The following is a 23,394-nucleotide window of genomic DNA, read 5'->3' as shown; positions in this document are numbered from 1 at the left end:
AGAGATCTTGGGGTTTTGTTGATCACTAATTAAAGTTTAGTAGCCAAGCTAAGTCTGTTTCATCTTCTGCAAAAAAATCCCTCGGTATCATAAACAGAACCATCTCCAGTCGACACCCAAGAGTTTTTAGAAGTTATATAAGGCGCTTGTGCGACCATGTCTGGAGGTCGGAATGTCATTGGCAGCCCCTTTTTTCAAAAAAGATAAGAAGTTGCTTGAGGATGTCCAGCGTCGTGCCACTAAGATGGTTAGCAGCATGAATAAACTTCCATACGAAGAAAGACTACGTCGTTTGAAGTTGCCGACACTGACATACCAAAAAAGGGGTGATATGATTTTAACCAAAAAAAAAAAATCCTTTCTAAAAACACCTTTCCCGGTCTCTTTGCACAGCCCTTGCATTCTGGTACTAGAGGACATTCAATGAAGCTCCCCATGCAGCATTCCACGAGCAGACATAGAAGTCATTTCTTCAGCCAAATAGTCATCAGTCTGTGGAATCAACTGTCTGAGGAAACAGTTCCTGCAACTTCAACCGACACATTCAAGTCCCACCTTGATAGGGAATGGCTCTGCCAAGAGTTCCTTTACAATTGGGACGCTGCAGAGTTCACTCCAAGAGTCTAGATCAACAACCATAACCTACACCAAACGAATTTTTTCATCACTGGAGCATCACAAGGATGGAAAATCCTTATATCGCTCCAAGCTGCGAATTAAGGTAATTTAAGGTAAAAGATATTTATCATTAAACTTTAAGAAAAAATACAGGACTCAGCTCTTTTTAAGTGCCTAAAACTAACTTAGTAAATGTCTGAATTAACAGTAAATTAAATTGATTACTGAAAATCGCAACATTTTGCTGGAAAGTACAGCATTCTTTTTTATTTTGATGCTCAAGTAAATTGAACATATGTCCGCCATATCTATATCTTCTTGAAAAAAATTAAATCATCCTGAAACGCTACATTGTATGTGTTTTTTCTCTATAACTTAACAGCTATATTTCAAACCTGATATATATATATATATATATATATATATATATATATATATATATATATATATATATATATATATATATATTTATATATATATATATATATAATATATATACATATATATACATATATATGTATATATATATATATATATATATATATATATATATATTATATATATATATATATAATATATATAATATATATAATATATATACATATATATGTATATATATATATATATATATATATATATATATATATATATATATATATATATATATATATATATATATATATATATATATATATATATATATATATATATATATATATATATATATATAATAACTAAGGATATAGATACATTTAGCAAAGATAAATAATAGACGATAATAAAGATATAGTTAAAGACAGTATAATAAAAAACTATTTGATAATATACATAATATTTTATTTGTTTTCTCCTGAAATCAAGCATTTTGCATGGTTGTTTTTCTGTTAAGTTTTTCTTCTTATTTTTATTGGTGCAATTACACAAATAAACTTGCTAATGCACGCAAACATCTATCTTATTTGTCAAACTATATCAATTAAGAAAAAACTATTTATTTTTTTAAAGTGTTACATTTTTTTCGAATAATATTTTTTTTTAGAGACGAACACACAATGTTTAATTTCGTCCAAAATATATGTATATATAAAAAATTGACTCTAGGACCCAAATGAAAAAAAAAACACAAAAAAAGGAAACTTGTTCTAACGTTGTTCTTTTTCTTTCTTTTTTTAATATCCTCGGTTATGATGTTTTAAGATGTGGATTTTGAAACTTCTCTTATATTAAAACAACATTGTGACGCCTTAAAAAGGATATGATTGCCATGGGGATTGTAGTAAATCGAGTTCCGATGGCCAGGTCCATAGTCACGTATAACGTTGCACTTCAAGTCGAATAATTTGCAAACTGATGGCATGAATCCGTATACGACACAAAAGCCTTTGCCATCCGGTGTGAACTCATGAGCATAAATAGGGCCTTGTTTGTCTAAAAGAAAAAAAAATCCATCCAAAAAACAAAGAATTCAAAATAAAATTTCAAGGCAAGTCTTATTTTTAGCAGTGAATGCAGACAGCAAAGGGAGGTAATAGGGGGTTTAGATTCCTCCAACGGTCCAAAGCAGTAACTATGATCGTTCTTATTCATTTTATTTACTTATAACCATTCAAACTATTATACAAATAGATTACATAGAGGAAGATACCCCACCCCCATTATTCAATCGTAGATACTTCTATACTCTTATCCGAACTGAAAATATGAGGTTCGAAAGACAAAATCCTTGAAAAAGAAAGGTATGAGCAAGATTACTTATTGTTGACGCTTAGATGTATTTATGACACCATAGGTTGTACAGATACTCCTCTGGGGCAAATAAGCTCCAGAACCACTTAGAGTCCTTAACCCTAGAAAGCTGACATGATAAAATTCAAAAGGATCTTTTAAATTTTAGAGGTTGTCAACGTCATCAACTTATTATGTTGGAAAATTAGTTGGTTTACCATCGGAGCAATCAGTTTAACAAAGCAGACAGACATAATTAGAGCACAGCCTGATGATTCAAATGTGGAACAAACTCGATATCCCCCCACAACCAGCCACTCATTAAAAAAATATATAAAAGATAAAAAACCATACGGGTAATCCGCAATTCCTTAAAAATCATTTTTTGTTTTTGTTTTTAACAAGTCTCATTCAATGTTACTTAATATGCTTATCTATATTATATTGTAATGATATGTTCCCTCCTAGCTTTATCACTGATTTCGTTGTGATCATAGAATATAAGAAAGCCATACTTTCAGGGTCATACACAGAATTGTAATCCGATCGGAGGGAGGGTCGACTATGAGAAAAGTTGTCTTAGGGTCTTTTTAGGTACAAACAACAAAAAATGGCTGTTTTTATGTAATTTTTACACTGGAACTCCACCCCTTTCCCCCAAGAAGAAAACATTTACTATCATATAATTAAAATATTTGCAAATATACTACGTAAGTAACGGCAAAAAGTAGTATGGTAAACTGCAATTCTGTTTTGACTGCCTAAGCTTCTCAAGGTACAAAGAAAGAAAAAATGATCCCCGATTTCTTTGCCTGTAAAACGTATTAAATCGATTCAATCCTTAATGCCAGTCTCTATTAATCTGGCAGCTTTGTGAAAAAGAATACTATTTTGTGAAAAAGAATCCATCGTTATTCTTCAAGTGGTTAATTTAATTTTAATATATCGACTGGAAAAAAAATTAAGTATCTCTAGCTTTTATGAGGATTCCTTTCTCAAAAATCTTGGCATACATGCAAATTTACAGTTCTGTCTCACGTTCAACTAAGAGAACCATAAATCCAAAAGAAATGTTACCCCCCCCCCCCAATGTCACCCACAACTAATTACAGAACTGATCAGTTCTTTTTAATTATTTTTCTAAAGAAGTAGTTGGGAACAAGCCAACCTAACGTTTCCTCAGAATGTTAACAACGTTATAGAGAAAAAACCTACCTAATTGAACAACAGCTGAGTTTCCCTTATTGTCTAGGTAAAAAAGCGCATTTTTTCCGTAGTAAGAGGCACCTGATTTGTCTACTTCTGTTGACGCCATTATAAGTACTTCTTTTCCAGTTTTATTCCAACGAATTTCAATATCTTCACCCTAAAAAAAAACAAATCAAAAACATCTGTTTCTTTTTAAGTTGAAACAAGAATTGGGCGTGAATTAACCCAAAGCACAAACTCAGTTTTCCACCATTCTACTATTAGAAATATACTATGCTTCTTTGGGGTTTGAACTGGAGATGCTTAAACTAGACAACGAAAAATTACAGGCTGAATGAACAAAAAATCCAAGACGGCACAATTTTTGTCTGTTGCACTAGGGTGACATTATTTCTAATTATTGAGGATATTTTGCAGCATTATACATTACTATTACTACTACTACTAACAACTCACTGCAGTATCAAGCCAACACAGCTACTCAAGTTCTTCCTCCGTCCCAATCGATTCAGATATTTTCCCATTGTCCTTAAATCTTTCTTTACGAAATCCTCCAACCCGATTTGAGGGCAACCTGATTTTCGGTGGGCCCTAGATGGTTGCCCTAAATCCACTTGATTCAGTATTCTTAACGAAAGGCATAAATCCAACGATTTTCGCTTCTTCTTGTCTCCGGATTCAAATCATCCAGCCGCAGGCACCGGAAATGCTGAAGGACACTGTGACCTAGTGATTTCCCTTCAATATGGCGGCAAGCGGTCAGGTAGGCAGTTCTGGCACTATTGCTGAAGTTCAGAGCATCAACTTTTTGTACCTTCTGTAGGCATTCTTCCACGACGTCATCACATGCTACTTTATCGGATGGAAGAAAATTCCCGCTTGAATGGAAGAGCTCGGAGTATTTTTTTTCTTTCACTTTGCTTGACAAAACGACTGGTAATCATCATTACTAGTCAACGAATTTCGTCATACATAATGATGATGATGATAAATTTTCCCATTTGTAGGACAAAAAAAAGATTGTCTTCAATGGAGTATAAAATAATACAAAAAAGAAAACAAACAAGAAAGCAAGAAAAAAACAGCACATTAACCTACATACATAAACCAATAAATCCACATTAACTAAATATATACAACATATGAGGCACCACAAACTAAATTACACCATAGCAAGGTAAAAACTATGATTACCATCCAGGCCCGCCGCAAACCGATCATGCCGATCTTTTACCCGCTGAACTGATTCTGTGAGACGATAATTTTTCACAACATGAGTATTTCAAATCCAAAGTGGAAATTTCAGTAAAAACTTGGCATACTTAAAATATATTGATCGGATATATTTCACATCAGTCGCTATAAAAATGGGCCAAAAAGGGGAAAGTGCAAAAAGGTGGGGGTTCATAGAAATTTTGGATAGCTGATGTGGATAACAATAATGTGAATAGGTGGTTCTTCACGTCGAAATAACTCTGTGAACTGGACAAATAACTTTCCGAAAGACATGACAAAGAGGACTAATCGGCGGGACTTCATCAATTCTGTTTTTTCTTAAAGATGAATTTCAGGTTATACTCATCGAGAGCATCCCATTGCTCATCAAGTTTCTCAGCTGAAACAATAAGGGTTAGCCATCGACTTGGCACATGGTTCAGAAAACGATATGGAGGAAGGTCCACATCTTCACAAAATATGCAGTGTTACAGTTTGAAACTTTTAAATATTGCACATTTGCTTCGCTTGTCCTTTATAAGGAAAAAGACGGCAATCGCAAGTGCTTTCCAGCTAATGGCAAGAGAAGTATGAACTTTATGAACCTTTTCTCTAAATTATTAACCATTTATGAACCTAGGTTAAAAATATGAAAAAATTTCATAATAATAAACCCAGTGGGAGGCCTGATATTTGCATATAAGGGCCTTAAACATCTGCGATGGGGTTCTCGGATTTTTTGTAGTTAAGGAGGGAGGGAGATACCTCAAAGGGTGCATTTTCATGCCAAAGTATTCCAACTCTCATTAAGCCCACAGATAAGTACAGAATTAGTTCTAAGGCTAAGGCCCCTTCAGCTGTGCAACATGCACGATCTAGTGATCACCAACACCCTTTTTCAAAGGAAAGAAGTTCACAAATGTACCTGGTATAGCAATGACGGACGAACAAAAAAGATGTTAGACTATATAATCGTGTCCCGATGCTGGCGTTCCTCTATAACTAATTGCCGAACTTACAGAAGTGCAGAATTGGGAAACACTGACCACAGGCTTGTCGTCTCTAACCTTAGACTACGCCTGAAAGCCCAGAAAAGTGACCACCGTCCTCCCAAATTAGACCTGAACAATCTCGCAAACTCCAACACGCACCAGGTCTATGCTGTCTCCATGTCAAACCGTTTCGACTGTCTTGATCAAGTTTCGGGATCTGAAGAAGCATGGCAACTATTCAAGGACGGCGTATTGCTTTCGGCCGAAAGTACTATCGGTCGTCTGAAGCCCAGAAAAAAGTCCTGGATATCGCAGGAAACTCTAGATATTATTGAACAGCGTCGTAAAGCACGCCTAGCGAAGGACATGGTTACCTACAGACGTCTAAACCGCGTAAGAAATAAATTCCTCCACAGAGACAGAAAGCTGTTCACCGAGAAAAAGGCCGCCGATCTCGAGGAGGCCGCCAGAAAGAGTGACACATGCTGTCTATACAAACACCTTCGGGATCTTACAGATGGAAAGCCATCCTCCCTAGGCCCTATCATATCTAATGATGGAAATATTATCACTGACGAGAGCGCTCAACTGTCTGCCTGGAAGGATCACTTCTCTTCACTTCTAACCCTGGACTGTGATAGCCAGCCCGACCCTGACCTTCTTCAAGTTGCATCCAACACCCCTGAGGCCCCATGTGCAAGTGTGCACCACCCTTTCACCTCTACAGAAATCTTGAAATCTCTGAAACGGATGAAAAACAACCGAGCCTCAGAAGTCTGTGGTATCCCTGCAGAACTGCTGAAATATGGTGGGGCAGCGACCCTTCTCTGGCTCCAAGTACTGTTTTCCATTGTATTTCGTACAGAATGGATTCCAAAAGACTGGCGAGCGGGCATCATTCTGCCTCTCTGGAAACAGAAAGGCAGTCGTAGAATCTGCTCCAACTATCGTGGCATCACACTCCTCTCTGTGCCCGGTAAGTTCTTCGTTATGACCCTCCTGGACCGCTCTACCACTTTCCTCAGAAGCCAACGAAGAATCCAACAGGCTGGCTTCATACCAGGAAGGTCCACCGTGGATCAAATATTCACAATGCGGCAGCTGATAGAAAAGACTCGAGAATTTCAACAAAAAGCATATGTTGCCTTTGTGGATTTCAAGGCTGCTTTCGATTCTGTCGACTGGCAATCACTCTGGCTCATACTGAAAACAACGGAACTACCAGCGAAGCACTGAAACCTGTTCGAGCGGCTCCACGAAGGGACTGAGAGCTGCGTGCAAGTCAATGGCAGACGCAGCTCATCTTTTAAAATCAATACTGGAGTCCGTCAGGGTTGTGCTGCTGCCCCAGAACTATTTAATTGTGTCATCGACTACATTACAACTCGGACCATAAACCGCCTTCAGTTTGGGTTGCATTACGGTGATAGAGTACTTTCAGACGCTGACTATGCCGATGACCTTGCTCTTGTCTCCGATTCACCGTCGAAGCTCACAGAAGCCCTACAAATCCTTGCTGATCAAGCCTTAAAGATAGGGCTGTCGATTAATTGGCAGAAGACGAAAGTGATGTTTATCCCCCACCAGTCCTAATGGTCGGAGACAAACCAGCTGAGATTGTTGAGGAATTTACATACATTGGCTCTATCCTCTCAAATGACGGATCAATCCTTAAAGATCTAATGCACCAAATTGCCAAAGCCTCAGCAGTAGTGGGGAGACTAAGTGCCCTTTGGAGGAAACCTTCTATCAGCCGTAGGACCAAGATGCGCATATACAATGCTTCGGTGGGATCCGTGATTCTTTACGGAGCCGAAACTTGGCCAGCCACTCAGTCTGTGCTTAGCACCGTAAATATAGCCCAAACAAAACATCTTCGCCGCATTGAAGAACTACGCTGGCACGATTTTGTTAGCAACGAAAACCTCCTAGCGTTAACTGCTCAAACGCCCTTCTCAGACCAACTCGCCCAACGAACACGTTGATAAATAAGTTGATAAGTTGATATATAATCCCCAGGACGGTATCCAGAACATTTTTTCAGGGGGATTTTTTCAGAGGGGGGGGGGGGCAAAAAGCATAATAAAACACATCAAAAGTATTAAACTGATATTGAATCCCTCTTGATTTCTGGTCTACGCTGTTATTATGAAAGTCAAGAGTAATATTAAACCCCAAAGTGAGCAAAATTTATTCGGTATAGGAGGGGGACTGCCCCTTTTTCAACCATGTCTCAACTCAATGGTTGCTGAAACTTTGGAGGGTACTTATTACGTTAGAAATTGCGTTTTATTCCTTTTTCATGAGTCAAGTGATTGGAGATCAACCAGCCAGGGGGAGGGTATTTCCCAAGGTGTGTGTGTCATTTCTGCAGTTTTTTCCGGGAGGGGGGAGGGTAAACTCCGGCCCCCCTGCTTAAAATTAATTTTGAAACCTAGAGGTTTTGTCCGGAAACTAATAGGACTGAGTCAATTTAAATATTTATTGAATCAATTTACAATTCTTTAATAACTTTCAAAATAGGCTCCTTCTGCGTCAATGCAGTGCTCCCAGCACGATTTATAGGCATTGAAGGTCTCACGGCATTCATTCTCTGGAACAGCCTTAAGAGCAGGGTTGCCAACCGCCGACGTAAAAAAAAAAAAGTGCAAATCAAGACCAAAAAAGAGTGCAAGTGGTAAAAAAAAGAGTTTAAGTCAAAAATTTGCGCGCGTTCTAACCACTCTTACGCCACTTCGAAATAATTATCAGTTATCCTTCTTTCAATAAGGTCGTCCTAGCCAAGTGGATTGGTGCGTTGGATTTAGGATCCTATGTCCAAGAGGGCGAGGGTTCGAATACTAGTGTACCCAATTTTTTGGTTTGATGCGGAGGTCAGCGGCGTGACTCTGTAAGCTCAGCCAGAATCGACCAGGCTTTAAATGGGTACATGGAAAAATCTAGGGAAGGTAAAAAGGAAGGGTGTGAGAAAACACACGATGGTTGGCCCACAACCCCCCGTTGCACTTCCAGGCAGAAGGGCCAGGCTGAAGAGATCAGCACCACCGGTAGGGACTGTAAATTCCAATGCCTTTTAATGTTTCAAAAGTATTTAAAATACAGTTAGGAGGACTCCCTTCTGCTCGGAATTTGCAGGTGTTTATTTTAATTGCTTGGATCTCAGTGAACTATAATTAACTTCATCAAACGTTTAGATAAAGTTTTTTCTCCATTTTATCCAAATGTTTTGAAAGGAATACAAGAGGTCCAAGTAACTCGTGAACTATAACTGACTTCACTGTATTCAAGTCAAGTACCGTACACTAGTATAAAAAAAATAGTGAAAACATTCTTAGTAACACAAAACAATTCTTCTTCTTCCTCTACGATATTTTATCCTTCTTTCCTTTCCTTGTAAATTTATGTCCAATTTTGAAATGAATAATTTTTTGGGACATAAAAAGAAAGTGGATAGCTGCTTATTTGGCGAATGTACTGCTTTGCTTTGAGTACATTAAGTTTGAGCACATTTAAGATTATGAATTAATGCGAATGAGACAAGAATTTTGCAAAAGGGGTGTTTTAGATCATGTGAATCAGAGAAAAATATCTTTCTGGGTTGTTTACCCTAACAAAACAGAAGTGCAAATTTAAATTTCCCATTATATAAAACCATATCAATAGGTTGCAAAAATGTTCAGTGATACAAGTGACAAAATAATTTATTTTGATGTATTTTCAGTGTCGATCGAGGAGAAGTCGAAGCCCATCAATAACTACACATAATTTCATAAACAATAATAAAGTTAATAAACCAATTTTTTTCATATATTCAAAGAATAGTTCCCAGCGCATAAACAACAATAAATCACAATTTACTCCAAGCTACTTTTATAGTTACAAGGTTTTATAGTTACAAACAACTATATTTCTTACAAATGCCCGAATATAGAGACAAAAGTTCAATCTTGTAATAAGAAACGTACGTAGAAATTGACTTTGGAGCAGTCCAGAATTTCAAATAGGGCTCATTCAAAACGTTAAAATAAATGTCTATGAAGCCGTTTGTTTTGTAAGACTATCCGAACCTTTAGAAACGAATCCGCTACCATACGGGATTGCTGCCTCTGAAACTGGGGTTCAATAAGAGTATAATTTTTCGATAATTCTAAATCAATTTACTGTATCAGAATTTTCATACCATAGTATTTTTACTTGGCTTCTATTGGCTAGAATTGTTGTTTTGCACCACGGAATAATTGAAAACGCTTATTTAACCGTTTATTTTGTAGGACTACCTGCACCTTTAGAAACGGATGCGCCAACGTACAGCATTACTTCCCCTCTGGCACCCCTCATCATTCCTAAGACACATTTATATTTTTCTTTTTTTTAATAAAGCGATACCCAATTCCGCTTCCCCTGCTTCTGACCCCGATTATAACGGTTCCACGTTCGATTCTGCTGGATTCCACCCCGGTTCAAATGATTCTAGCTTCCACTATATGCCTCCGATCCCAACTCCACATTTGGCTCCGTTTGCGTCGGTTCCGGATTTCAAACTTCCGTCCCCAATTCCAAATTCCGATCCTATCAATTCCACTCCAAGTTCCATTGATCCTAAAATTTTGCTGGCAGCTGCCTTAGTGGTAATCTATGGCTGGTCATTGACGATAGCTAGTTTATTATACGTTTTCGATCAGTATCATTTTTACATTGGAAGGATAAACACTCACATGGAGCTTCTTGCGTGCTGATTTTTGTTCGTGGAACTTGTTGCATGCTGATTTTTGTATGTGAACCTTGTAATATGTTGATTTTTCTCTTCGTGAAACTTGTACATTAATTTTTCTCATCGTGAAACTTATTTTCTTCATGGAAATTGTTGCGGGCTGATTTTTGTTAGTGAGTCCTGTAGCATGTTATTTTTAGCTTCTTGAAACTTGAGCCTTGATTTTTTCTCCTCGTGAAGCGGGTTAGTTCATGGAACTTCTTTCATGCTGATTTTTGCTCGTTGAACTTGTTGAGTGGTGATTTTCGTTGGCAAAAGTTGTTGCGAGTTGGTTTTCTTCTTCGTGAAACTTGTACATTGATTTTTTCCCTCATGAAACTGGTTTTATTCAGGGAACTTATTGTGAGCTGATTTTTGCTAGTGGAACTTTTTGCGTGTTGATTTTTGTTCGTGACACTTGTTGCATGTTGATTTTTTTCTTCGTAAAACTTGTACATTGATTTTTCTCATCTTGAAAATGATTTTGTTTATGGAACGTGTTGCGCGCTGATTTTTATTCGCGGAACTTGTTCCACGGGAATTGTTCTGACTTTTTTCTTCAACCTTATTACATGTTGATTTTTCTTTTCGTGAAAATTGTACATTGATTTTTCTAATCATAAAACTAGTTTTGTTTATGTAATTTGTTACGCGGTGATTTTTGTTCGTGGAACCTGTTACATGCTGATTTTCTCTTCGTGAAACTTGTAAATTGATTTTTATCAAGTAAAACCGATTTTCCTCGTGGAACTTGTTAAGTGTTGATTTTTTTCCGTGAAACTTGTTACATGTTAATTCTTCCCCTCGTGAAAGTTGTACATTGATTTTTCTCATTGTGAAACTAGTTTTGTTCATGGAAGTTGTAACGTGCCTTTTTTCGTGACACTTAGTGCATGTTGATTTTACTCTTCGTGAAACTTGTACACTGTTTTTCTCCGCGAGAAACTGATTTTGTTCATGGGACTTCTTGTGTGCTGATTTTTGTTCGTGGATTTTCTTGAGTACTGATTTTTGTTCGTGAGAATTGTTGCATTTTGATTTTTCTCTTCGTTAAAATTGTACATTAATTTTTCTTCTCGTGAAACTTATTTTTATTATTAAACTTGTTACTTGCTGATTCCTGCTCGTGGAACTTATTGTCTGCTGATTTTTGTTCATGAAACTTGTAGCATGTTGTTTCTTCTCTTCGTGAAACTTTTACTTTAATTTTTTCTTCTCACGAAACCCATTTTCTTCATGGAACTTGTTGTGTCCTGATTTTTGTTCGTGGTATTTGTTGCATATTACTTTTTAGTCCTGAAACTTGTTGCAAGTTTATTTTTTCTCATCGTAATACATTGATTTTTCTCCTCGTGAAACTGATTTTATTCATGGAACTTGTAGCGTGCGGATTTTTGTACGTGGAACTTGTGCCCTTAATTTTCTTTCGTAGAGCCTGTTGCACGCTGATTTTTGTTTGTAAGACTTATTAGATGTTGGTTTTTCTCTTCATGAAACTTCTACATTGATTATTCAATGTTAATGGGAAATTCTGATTTGCCATTGAAACTTGTTGCATGTTTCACAAAGAAAAATCAGCACGCTACAAGTTCCAAGAACGGAAATCAGCACGCAATAAGTTCCAGGAATAAAATCATGTTAACGAGGAGAAAAATCAATGTACAAGTTTCACAAAGAGAAAAACAAACATGCAACAAGTTTCACAAACAAAAAGCAGCACACATTAAGTTCCACGAACAAAATCAGGGGCGCAACGAGTTCCACGGAACAAAAATCAACAGGCTACAAGTTTCGTGAACAAAATCAGTTTCACGAGGGGAGAAATCAATGTGCAAGTTTCACGAAGAAAAACAATCAACGTGCAACGTTTCACGAACAAAATTCAGCAAGCAAAGAGTTCCATGAAGAAAATCTGTTTCATGAGGAGAAAAATAAATGAACAAGTTTCAAGAAGAGAAAAATCAACATGGAACAAGTTTCACGAACAAAAATCAGCACGAAACAAGTTCCATAAAGAAAACCGGTTTCGCCAAGAGAAAGAAAATCAATATACAAGTTTAACAAAAAGCAAAAGAACATGATAAAAGTTTCACAAACAAACAACATCATGCAGCAAGTTTCACGAACAAAAAACAGGGGCGCAATAAGTTCCACGAACAAAAATCAGAGGGCTACAACTTCCGTGAACAAAATCAGTTTCACGAGGAGGAAAATCAATGCAAAAGTTTCATGATGAGAAAAATCAATGTGGATATTTCACAAACAGAAAAATCAACATATAACAAGTTTCAAAAACAAAATCAGCATGCAACAAATTCAATAAACAAAATCAGTTTCACGAGAAAAAAAAATCAATGTACAAGTTTCACGAAGAGAAAAACCAACATGCAATAGGCTTCAGAAACAAAAATCAGCATGCAAAAAGTTCCCCGAACAAAAATCAGGGGCACTACAAGGTTCAAGGACAAAAATAAGTTCCGTTAACTAAATCAGTTTCACGAGGAGAAAAATCAATGTACAAGTTTCATGATGAGAAATAATGAAATGCAACAAGATCTACGAACAAAAATCAGCTTGCAGAAGGATCCACGAAAAAAAAATCAGCACACAAGTTCCATGAACAAAGTCAGTTTCACGATCAGAAAATCAATGATCAAGTTTCATGAAGAGAAAAATCAACAGGCCACAAGTTTCACGAACATAAATCAGCACTCAAAAAGGTCCATGAACAAAATCATCACGCAAGAAGTTCCAAGAACAAAATTAGTTTCACGAGGAGCAAAAATGTACAAGTTACATGAATAGAATAATCAACATGCAACAAGTTTCGCAAGCACAAATCAACAGGCAAAAAGTTCCATGACCAAAACTAGTTTCACGATGAGAAAAATCAATGTACAAGTTTCACAAAGAGAAAAATCAACATGCAACAAGTTTCACGAACAAAAACCAGCAAGCAACAAGTTCCACGAACAAAAGTAGTTTCACGATGAGAAAATCAATTTACAATTTTCACGAAGAGAGAAAAATCAAAATACAACAAGTTTCCCAAACAAAATCAGCACGGAACAAATTCAATGGAGAAAATAAGTTTCGCCAGGAGAAAAATCGATCTACAACTTTAACGAAGAGAAATCACTCAGAGACAGAAATCCGTAGGCGACAATTTCCATGAATAAAAATCAGCACGCAACAAGTTCCACAAAAAAAATCAGCCCCCAACAAGTTCAATTAACAACATCAGTTTCATAAGGAGAAATATGAAAATGAAAATATGAAATATGAAATATGTACAAGTTTCAGGAAGAGAAAAATCAACATGCAACAAATTTCACGAACAAAAGTCAGCACTCAAAAAGCTCCTCGAACAAAAATCAGCACGCAAGAAGTTCCATGAACAAAATCAGTTTTAAGAGGAGAAAAATTAATGTACAAGTTTCACAAAGAGAAAAATCAACATGTTACAAGTTTTACGAACAAAAATCAGCATGTAACAAGTTCCACGAACAAAAATCAGCACGCAACAAGTTTCATGTGAGTGTTTATCCTTCCAATGTAAAAATGATACTGATCCAAAACGTCTAGTAAACTAGCTATGGTCACTGACCAGCCATAGATTACCGCTGAGGCAGCTGCATACAAACTCTTAGAATCGATGGAATTGGAGCGGAATTGACGGGATCAGAATTGGAGAATTGGGGACGGGAGTGGGAAATATGAAACTGCCGGAGCCAGGTCAAAAGCGGGGGAAACAGAATTGGATATTGTTTTATTTTTAAAAAAATATCAAAAAATGTCTTAGGAATGATGAGGGTGACAGAGGGTCAGAAACGCTGTACGGTGGCACATTCGTTTCTAAAGGTGCAGACAGTCCTACATAATAAACGGTTAACATAGATATTTATAATGGTAAAAAAGACTGTCCACTGCAAAGCGGCGTTTTCAAGCATGTTGTGGTGCAAAACAACGATTCCCGCGAAAAGAATGCCAAAAAGCTATTGTGTGAAAATTCTGAGATGATCAATCCATTTAGAATTACCGAAATAACTATACGCGTACCGAGCCTCCTTTTTCAGAGGCAGTAATGCCGTACGGTGGCGCATTGGTTTCTAAAGGTGCAGGTAGTCCTAAAAGATAACAGTTAACATAGAAATTTATTTTAGCCAGAAAGACTGTCCCAAAGCAAGTGGCGTTTTCTGTCATTTCGTGGTGCAGAACATCATTCCTAGCCAAAAAGACGGTTAAAAAGCTATTGTGTAAAAATTCTGAAATAGTCTATTAGAATTACCGAAAAAACTATACGCGTATGGAGCCTCATGTTTCAGAGGCAGTAACGATCTCGGTGGCGCATTGGTTTCTAAAGATGCATGTAGTTATACAAAATAATGGTTAACATAGACATTTGTTTTAACCAAAAAGACTGCCCCATAGCAATGCGGCGTTTTCATTCATTTCGTGATGCACAATAATTCTAGCCAAAAAAAAGGCCAAATAGGCATTGTTTGACAATTCTGAGACAGTCAACTGATCTAGAATTGTCAAGAATCTACACGCATATTGAGCCTTCAGTTTCAGAGGCAGTAATGCCGTACAGAGGCGCCTTAGTTTCTAAAAGCGCAGGTAGTTCTACAAAATAAACGGTTAACATAGACGTTTATTGTAGCCAAGAAGTCTGTCTCCCAGCGAAGCGGTCTGTTCCGCTATTTTCTGGTGCAAAACAACAATTCTAGCCAAATGAAGCAAAGTAAAAATACTATGGTGTGAAAATTTTGATATAGTCAATTGATTTAGAATTATCGAAAAACTATAGTCATATTGAACCCCAGTTTAAGAGGCAGTAATAAAGTATAGTAGCGCATTCCTTTCTAAAGATGCGGGTAATCCTACAAAACAAACGGCAACTTATACATTTATTGTAGCGCTATTAAGTGTAGATGATTCGGTTGAAGCTTGAAAAAACTGTGTACAGTTGTGTATAATAGTGCTACAGCTATTATGGAGAAGGATCGGTGGTTCTTTGTGTAGGTTGGGGGAGACGTATGCATTAAGCATCAAAAAGTGCGTTTCTAATTCTAACACTGACTAAAACTAACATTATCTAACACTGATCTATGTACCATCACAACGTGATATCCGACGTGTGGGCTGTCATTACGTAGCATCCCACGTGTCCACTGTCATCACGTATGGGATTACGTCACATCCCACCTGTGCATCGCCATTACGTAACACCCCATGTGTGCGCTGCCATCACGTGGCATCCCACGTGTGCATCACTATTACGTAACACCCACGCATACATCGCCATTACGTAACACCCACGTGTGCACCGTCATTACGTAACACCCAAGTATGCGTAGTGCTCATTTACAAGCGGGTGTTCTCCACGGGCCCCTGAAGTTTAGCATGTGACGCAGGATTGCGTCACCCTCAACTCCAATTACGTAACATGCACCTATATCTCTTGTAAAACATTCCCTGTGACGTAACATGCACCTGCTGGCTGTCAAGGAACGACAAAATAGGGCTCTCATGGAATCCAAGGATACGACTATCATAAAAGTGCATATGGGAATACTACTTTTGACATTACATGACAATCGGTCAGAAATAAAAAAAAAATCAACTGAAATTAATGAGCATCATGTAAAACTTAAAACGAACAGAAATTGTTCCGTATATGAGGAGGCTGTCTCTTCCTCAATATCGCCTGATTAAGTTAAAGTTTGATTTTTCATCGCAATTCTTTAAGAAGAACTGTTCAGACACAATCGTCATTGAATTTGAATGAGAAGTATTTTTGAAAAGCTTTAAAAGAGAAATTGGTCTTGGATAACTCAGGCACTTGGAAAGATTAGTCTTGATTAATATCATATATGCAGCGCTAATGTAACTGGTATACCGTACAATGATAGGGATTACACTACCAGCTGAATCAAGCGCTTGCTCATAATCTATATAATTAAGGAATAAATGGGTCTAATGACTCAGACAGTTCTCAATTATCAAGGTAAGAGTGAAAATTTGTTAGATGCATAATCTCCTCTTCTTATAACCACACTGTTCTTTTCTTAAAAATTTATCTAAAGCTTCTCTAAGCCTAGAAAGTATCATCATGCTAAGTATTTTTCTTCTTATAGAAACCAAGCTATTGCCTCAATAATCACCACACGCACTCTTAGAACCTTTTTAACAGAGGGGTTTTAATTGAAGATTTCCTAAAATTAATAGTTACTTCTCCTTTTTCGAAAATCACAATGTTAAGTAATATCCAAAGTGACAAGAGCTTTTTCATTCTTTTCTATATCGTTTCCTGTCACTCTGGGAGAAGTCCAAATTAACTCAATTTTTCTCAATTCTTCAACATACCAGAACAACATTTTACTATTAAGCCGTCTGGTTGCATCTTCAAGATTTTCATAAATTTGATTCAAGGGCTCCACTTCACATATCTTTCATTCATATTTAAATATTTTCTCCACTTTCCTTTTACTTTCAAATGATGTATGACTCGAATAACCTTTGTACAACCCCCTCCTGCTCTCTATTAAATATCAAGCACATTCACTAATATTCTTAGCTGCGTTTCTAACTTTCCTCTCTAAGACACCATCAGCGACTTCAGAGACTATTTTCCTGAAATGGTTCCGTCCATCTTCTAAGTTGTCAAGTTCTAAACTCTACGACTATCGTCATAGCTTCCTGGAAGCTAGTTACCCTTCCTGAATTTCAGCTTTAGATTATCCCTAGACACTACTAGATGCAATCTTCACTTTAAACATTCCTAGTATCTCGTACCCTATTGAGCCTACCAGTCCCCGTTTTACAATAGTATAATCAGTAAGCTTAGTCGTCTTACCAAAATGTAAATACCATGCTAACTTATAGGCCAAGACCAAATGCTCTATTGGTTTTAACTAGATTATTACACCTAAAAAATCGCAGCAATCTGCAACTGATACTGTTTCCTTTTCCTACACCAAATTTTTCTAGGCTAGGATACCATCTATCCCTATTGCTACCGGCCTGGCCATAAAATCCTCCAATATAAGTTCCATATTTCTACCTGGGACGCTGTCTATTTGTTCCTGTTGCAGTAAGTAAAATTAATCTGAGTCACTACTATCTCCATCAGTCAATTCTAAAGGGTCATGTACTCCAGTTACTGATACCCTCCCTTTTCTTGTAATAAAATAAACAACTATCATTCTATTATCCATACCTTCCCAACTTAAGCAAGACTTAGCAGCTTCCTTATTTATCCTGAGCCCTGTTCCCTGCCTATACACCCCGTATTTCCTTCCGGAGTAAATAAATTGTATATCACCTATAAATTGTATATCACCTAATTTCATATTTCTTACTCCTTCGATATAAGTTTATAAAACTCCTAATAAGTCCAGTTTGAAGCTCTGAATTTGTCAGTCAAAATGTCGGTACGATAGTCGTTTTTTAACGTTGTAACATTCCAAGTTGCAATTTTCATATACTTTAAATCACTGAATTTATTAGAGCTTAGCAAGGAGAGAATAAGCCCAGAAACTCAAAAATTGGATATAAAAAAATTTAAGTGTAAAAAAAACCAGTTTTGAACGGAAATCAACAATTTTCAAATCCGATTCTTCTTCATTTTTCAGCACCACCTTTCGACGCCAACATGTTTAGTTGCACTGTTTAACTTATTTAAACACAATCCTATTTAATAGCACTTGCTAATTGATGGCGCGAGACTGATGGGATAAAAGCGTCTTGTCTTCAACTAGCCTGTTTTTGAAACTTGCCGATGTTCCTTTAACAGGAGGAGTTACTTCATTTTTTAGAGGATTAAATTTTAAAAAAAAACAAGCTTTTTTTAACTGAAAGTAAGAAGCGACATTAAAACTTACAAACATAAATTACCCCGTATATGAAAGGGGCTGTTCCCTCTTCAACGCCTCGCTCTTTGCGGTAAAGTTTGACTCTTTCTCTCAACTGTACTTTTTTAAACAGTAAAAACTTTAGCGTAAAGAACAGGGCGTTGAAGAGGGAACAACGGGGTAATTTCTGTTCGTTTTAAGTTTTACGAAAGTAAAACAGTTCAAAATAGGAATGAAACCTTTTAATTGATAGTGAACAGATAAAAAAAAATTAACTGGATATTTCAAACACATATCCAGTGTTCATCATCAGCAGTAAAACTAAAAGACATGAATAAACAAAACAAACAAAATTTATACCTAATAAACTAATTACATATAGTTTATTGCTCTTATTTTTTCAATGCAACAGCGGAAGCAAATCTCTTTGACCTTTTCGGTTCCGGTTCATTAGATTTATCTGACATATTACGTGGACAGAGGACATAGCTCTAAATTATCACAAATTGAATTCAATCCAAATTCACCTGTATCTCTGTTTATGGAACTATTCTTGAATAAGATTTTTTTAATTTCAATTGTTTCCCTGAAAGTTTGCCTTAAACCGTAGTCCCTAGAACTTAGAATTTAAAATTTACAATAGAATTAGAAGAGGATAATAAACTTCCTTTTCTGGATGTTCTTCTTTTAAAAAATGAAAATAGTCTGGATTTTAAGATTTACAGAAAACCTACAAACATTAACAGATTTTTGTCGTTTTTCTCCGGTCCTGCTCGCCAAGTAAAAATGTGTTTAATTATACCCTTAACTGACCGCATTTTTAGAATTTGTTCTCCAAAATTCATTGAGGAGGAATTATTGTTGTTAAAATAAAGTAACCATTATCCGGGTTGGTTAATTGACCAGACTTTTTCGAAAAGAAGAAGAAAATTTCTAGAATTTTCTGACGATATTCTGGAAACAACAGAAGAGAAAGATATTTTTTGCTCTCTACCATATGTTCCAAGGTTGAGTGAAAAACTCAAAAGAATTTTACAAAATAATGGCTTAAAGGTAGCTTTAAGAGGTAGTAATACTTTGGCTAGTTTTTTAAATTCTGGAAAGGATCGAACTTCTGTAGAGCAACAAAGTGGGGTTTATAAAATCCCATGTACTTGTGGAAGCTCTTATGGTGGACGTACTAACCAGAATTTGAAAATGAGATTGCTACAACATCATAATTCTATTTCATCGTCTTTAAAGCAAAATACCAAACCTGAAGATTTCACGTCGGCCCTTTCGGAACATATTTATAATTATCCAAATCATTTTATTTTGTTTGAAGATGTTTCTTTGATTTCTAGGGACCAAGGTTTAAAGCCGATTTTCAGGGAAACAATTGAAATTAAAAAAAAATTTATTCAAGAATAATTCCATAAACAGAGATACAGGTGAATTTGGATTGAATTCAATTTATGATAATTTACTGATGTCAAATAAAGTAAATAGCACCTTACCTAAGAGCTATGACCTCTGTCCACGTAATATGTCAGATAAATCTAATGAACCGGAACCGAAAAGGTCAAAGAGATTTGCTTCCGCTGTTGTTTGTTTTTATTGATGTCTTTTAGTTTTACTGCTGATGATGAACACTGTATATGTGTTCGAAATATCCAGTTGAAAATTTTTATATCTTTTCACTGTCAATTAAAAGGATTCATCCCTATTTTGAACTGTTTTACTTTCGTCATGGAAAGGCAGTGTGGTCTTCGAAGTTATCTACGTTTTAAGTTTTAATGTCGCTTCTTACTTTCAGTTAAAAAAAATTAATTTTATTTTGAACGTTTTTTTAGTTAATCCATGTTTTGATTTCGGCTCTCCGCAGATGAATAATTAAAGCGAAATTTGCATATTTATTTATTTGGCTAAATGGCTTTCCCATAGTTTTGATCGAATGATTATGAGAAAAAGAAGGGGGAGGAGGTCCAGCTGCCCTCCATTTGGGTACTTAAAAAGGCAACTAGAACTTTTAGTTTTTACGAACATTTCTTTAGTAAAAGATGTACGTAAATTACAAATTAGCTTGCGTAACAAACTTCTATACTCGTATGTTTTTATTACGTATATGAGAAGGTTCGCCCACTCGTCAATACCTCGCTCTTTACACTAAAGCTTAAATTTTGTCCCCTGAATCACAAAGGCCGTAGAATAAATAGTTGAAATTACTAAAAATACTTTAGCGTAAAGAGTGAGTTATTAGGAGGAGATGAACCCCTTATATACGTGATATTTTTTGTTCGTTTTTAATTTTAATGCTACTCCTTACTTTCAATTGAAAAAAAAATTTTATATTTATTTTTCCATTGTTTTTTTTTTAATAATGGTAGAAAATGCTGCGCCCCCTTCATGGAAATCTTCTTCCCCCATGACAAATTCCTCCATGGAAAGTTTCCCCCTTACAACCCCCTCTTCTCAACCCCTCCTTCCAACCAAAAAATCCCCCTGAAAACGTCTGTACACTTCCCAATAACCATTACTATATGCAAACACTGGTTAAAATTTGTAACTTGCAGCCCCTCCCACGGGGACTGTGGGGGAGTAAATCGTCCCCAAAGACATAGTTATAAGGTTTATCGACTACGCTGAATAAACTGGCTATCTCAGAATTTTGATCCGACGACTTTGGGAAAAAACGAGCGTGGGAGGGAGACTAGGTGCCCTCCAATTTTTCTGGCCACTAAGAAAAGAGCACTAGAACTTTTCATTTCTATTCAAATGAGCCCTCTCGCAAAATTCTAGGACCACTGGGTCAATACGATCACCCCTGGGAAAAAGAAAAAAAAATACAAATAAACACGCATCCGTGATTTGTCTTCTGGCAAAAAATAAAAATTCCAAATTTTTGTAGATAGGAGCTTGGAACTTGTACAGTAGGGTTCTCTAATACGCTGAATCTGATGGTGTGATTTTCGTTTAAGATTCTATGACTTTTAGAGGGTGTTTACCCCTATTTTCTAAAATAGGGCAAATATTCTCAGGCTCGTAACTTTTTTGATGGGTAAGACTACATTTGATGAAACTTATATATTTAAAATCAACATTAAAATTCGATTATTTTGATGTAACTATTGATATCAAAATTCCTTTTTTAGAGTTTTGGTTACTATTGAGCCGGGTCGCTCCTTACTACAGTTCGTTACCACGAACTGTTTGAAAATGGGAACATTAATTGACAGCAAACTTTCTAATATTTAAGAAACTTATGGGTAATTGACAAATATTTTATATTTCAATTTAATGAAAATGATTAAACATCTGGCAGCAGAAACCAAGCGTCAACTGTAAAAAATATCTTACCTGAAAAAAGCTCCTACTTGCAACTGCATTTGTGTTTTCTAGGTTTGGAAACCGGAAAATTCTTGAAAATGAGGGCTGGCCTTTGAACCCTGAAAGCATATTCTCACTTAAAAGCTCATTATTCTTATCGTCATTTTAACCTCCACCCAATTTAAATTAAACTGAATTGGTTTGAATTCAATTTCAGATCGGGTTGTGAATTGTTGATTATATTGATTCTGCGTACACCAATTGTCAGAGTTTTCACCATATGGTGCACAGTTTTCAATTTACACCCAAATTTTAATAAGCTAGAATTACATTCTTTCGACTTTCTTTTAGTTCTGCAGCGTAAGACTGTACTGACAGCAGCAATTTTTAATTTGACTGAACTGAATTAGTTTTAATTTGATTCCAGATTGGGTAGTGGATAATTTACTGCGTTTTGTTCTGAATATATCAACGAATATTGTGAGTGTTTTAACCACCTGTGGTTTAGTTTTCAGTTAAGATTCTAATAAACTAGATTTATGCATTAGTTTACCTTTCTTCTGTGCTAGACAACTAGTTTCAATTTGTTTCAGATTCGACAGCTAATTGCTTATAACATTTTATTTTGCACACATCGATGAACACTGTGGGTGTTTTCACCATATATTGCAGAATTTTTAATTAAAATCAAAATTCTAACAAACTCAAATTATAATTTTATTTCTGCTCGGTAACGCTGTACTAACAGTAGCGCTTACAATTTCATTGCGTTAAACCCTATTCCAATTTGTTGAAGTGAGATTGCAATTGTTGGATTGTCAATTTGTTAGATTGTAAATTTGTTTTTTTTTACAGCAAGCAAACTTAAACTAATCAGACATAAAGCTCAGAAAAACATCGTCCTAACCAATTTTTACTTTTAATAAGCCAGTTTTTCTCTTTTTGCATGAAAGGAGTTCAAAGATTAAGATTAAAAGGTTTTTTTTAGTCTAACCTTTACTTTTTACCAAGCGAAAGATTTAAACTAGTGGACACTATCATATGTGTATACAATTGAACTACATAATATATCGTTGATTTTAGACATGAGTAATTGTTCAGCTTCAAGACTCGTCTATCTATTTAGCTTCTAGTAGCCATTATGAAATTTCTCAGAGGACTTCTGCTATTGGCTAAACTTCGCTTACTTTCTTTAAGCGAAGTTTAAACTTGAAAAAGTTAAATACAGTTCAGCTTTTTTCCGATTGCAGCATAGTCAACCAAGCCATGTCAGTGAAACGGTTTATTAACTTTCTACGCAGCTTTATTAAATTTATTGACGCCGTTCGTTAATTGAAATCCAAATTTTAATGTGCAAGGATTAAGTTTCTTTTTGCTTTCTCTAATTCTACTAAGCAACACCGCACAATCAGTAGTTCTGACGGATTTCATTTCTGTCAAACTCACCATATTAATTTAAAAGAAATATTATTAGCATAAATAATATTAAAACATAACTAAACAGCAATATCAAAACCTAAGACGAACAAAAAAAAGTCCCGTAATGAATCAAACTTAATACAAACAAAAATTATTATTTCTATATAAATAAAACCCAAAACGAACAGAAATGAGAAAAAATAATCAAATGAATAAACAGACATTAAACTGAACAATGCAGTTAAGCTTAAACCGAAGAGAAATTACCACAAAAGCAGTAGAGCTGCCCCCCCCCCTTTGACAT

At 35.9% G+C, this 23,394-nt stretch overlaps 1 protein-coding gene across 1 annotated transcript in view; it reads right to left on the bottom strand.

The window, feature by feature from the left end:
* LOC136035488 (eukaryotic translation initiation factor 2A-like) overlaps positions 1-23,394 on the bottom strand; it is a 117,349-nt gene that overhangs the window by 61,837 nt on the left and 32,118 nt on the right. The window contains exons 6-8 of the mRNA XM_065717318.1: positions 21,702-21,790; positions 3,559-3,709; positions 1,877-2,046 (exon numbers count right to left, since the gene is read on the bottom strand). Of these exons, the coding sequence (XP_065573390.1) occupies positions 1,877-2,046; positions 3,559-3,709; positions 21,702-21,790 (410 nt within the window). The remainder of the gene's footprint in view (positions 1-1,876; positions 2,047-3,558; positions 3,710-21,701; positions 21,791-23,394) is intronic.

This window comes from Artemia franciscana, chromosome 2 (genome assembly GCF_032884065.1).
Source record: "Artemia franciscana chromosome 2, ASM3288406v1, whole genome shotgun sequence".
Classification (NCBI taxonomy): domain Eukaryota; kingdom Metazoa; phylum Arthropoda; class Branchiopoda; order Anostraca; family Artemiidae; genus Artemia; species Artemia franciscana.
The sequence above is the reverse complement of the archived record's forward strand: the minus strand, read 5'-3'. Positions and strand labels throughout refer to the sequence as shown.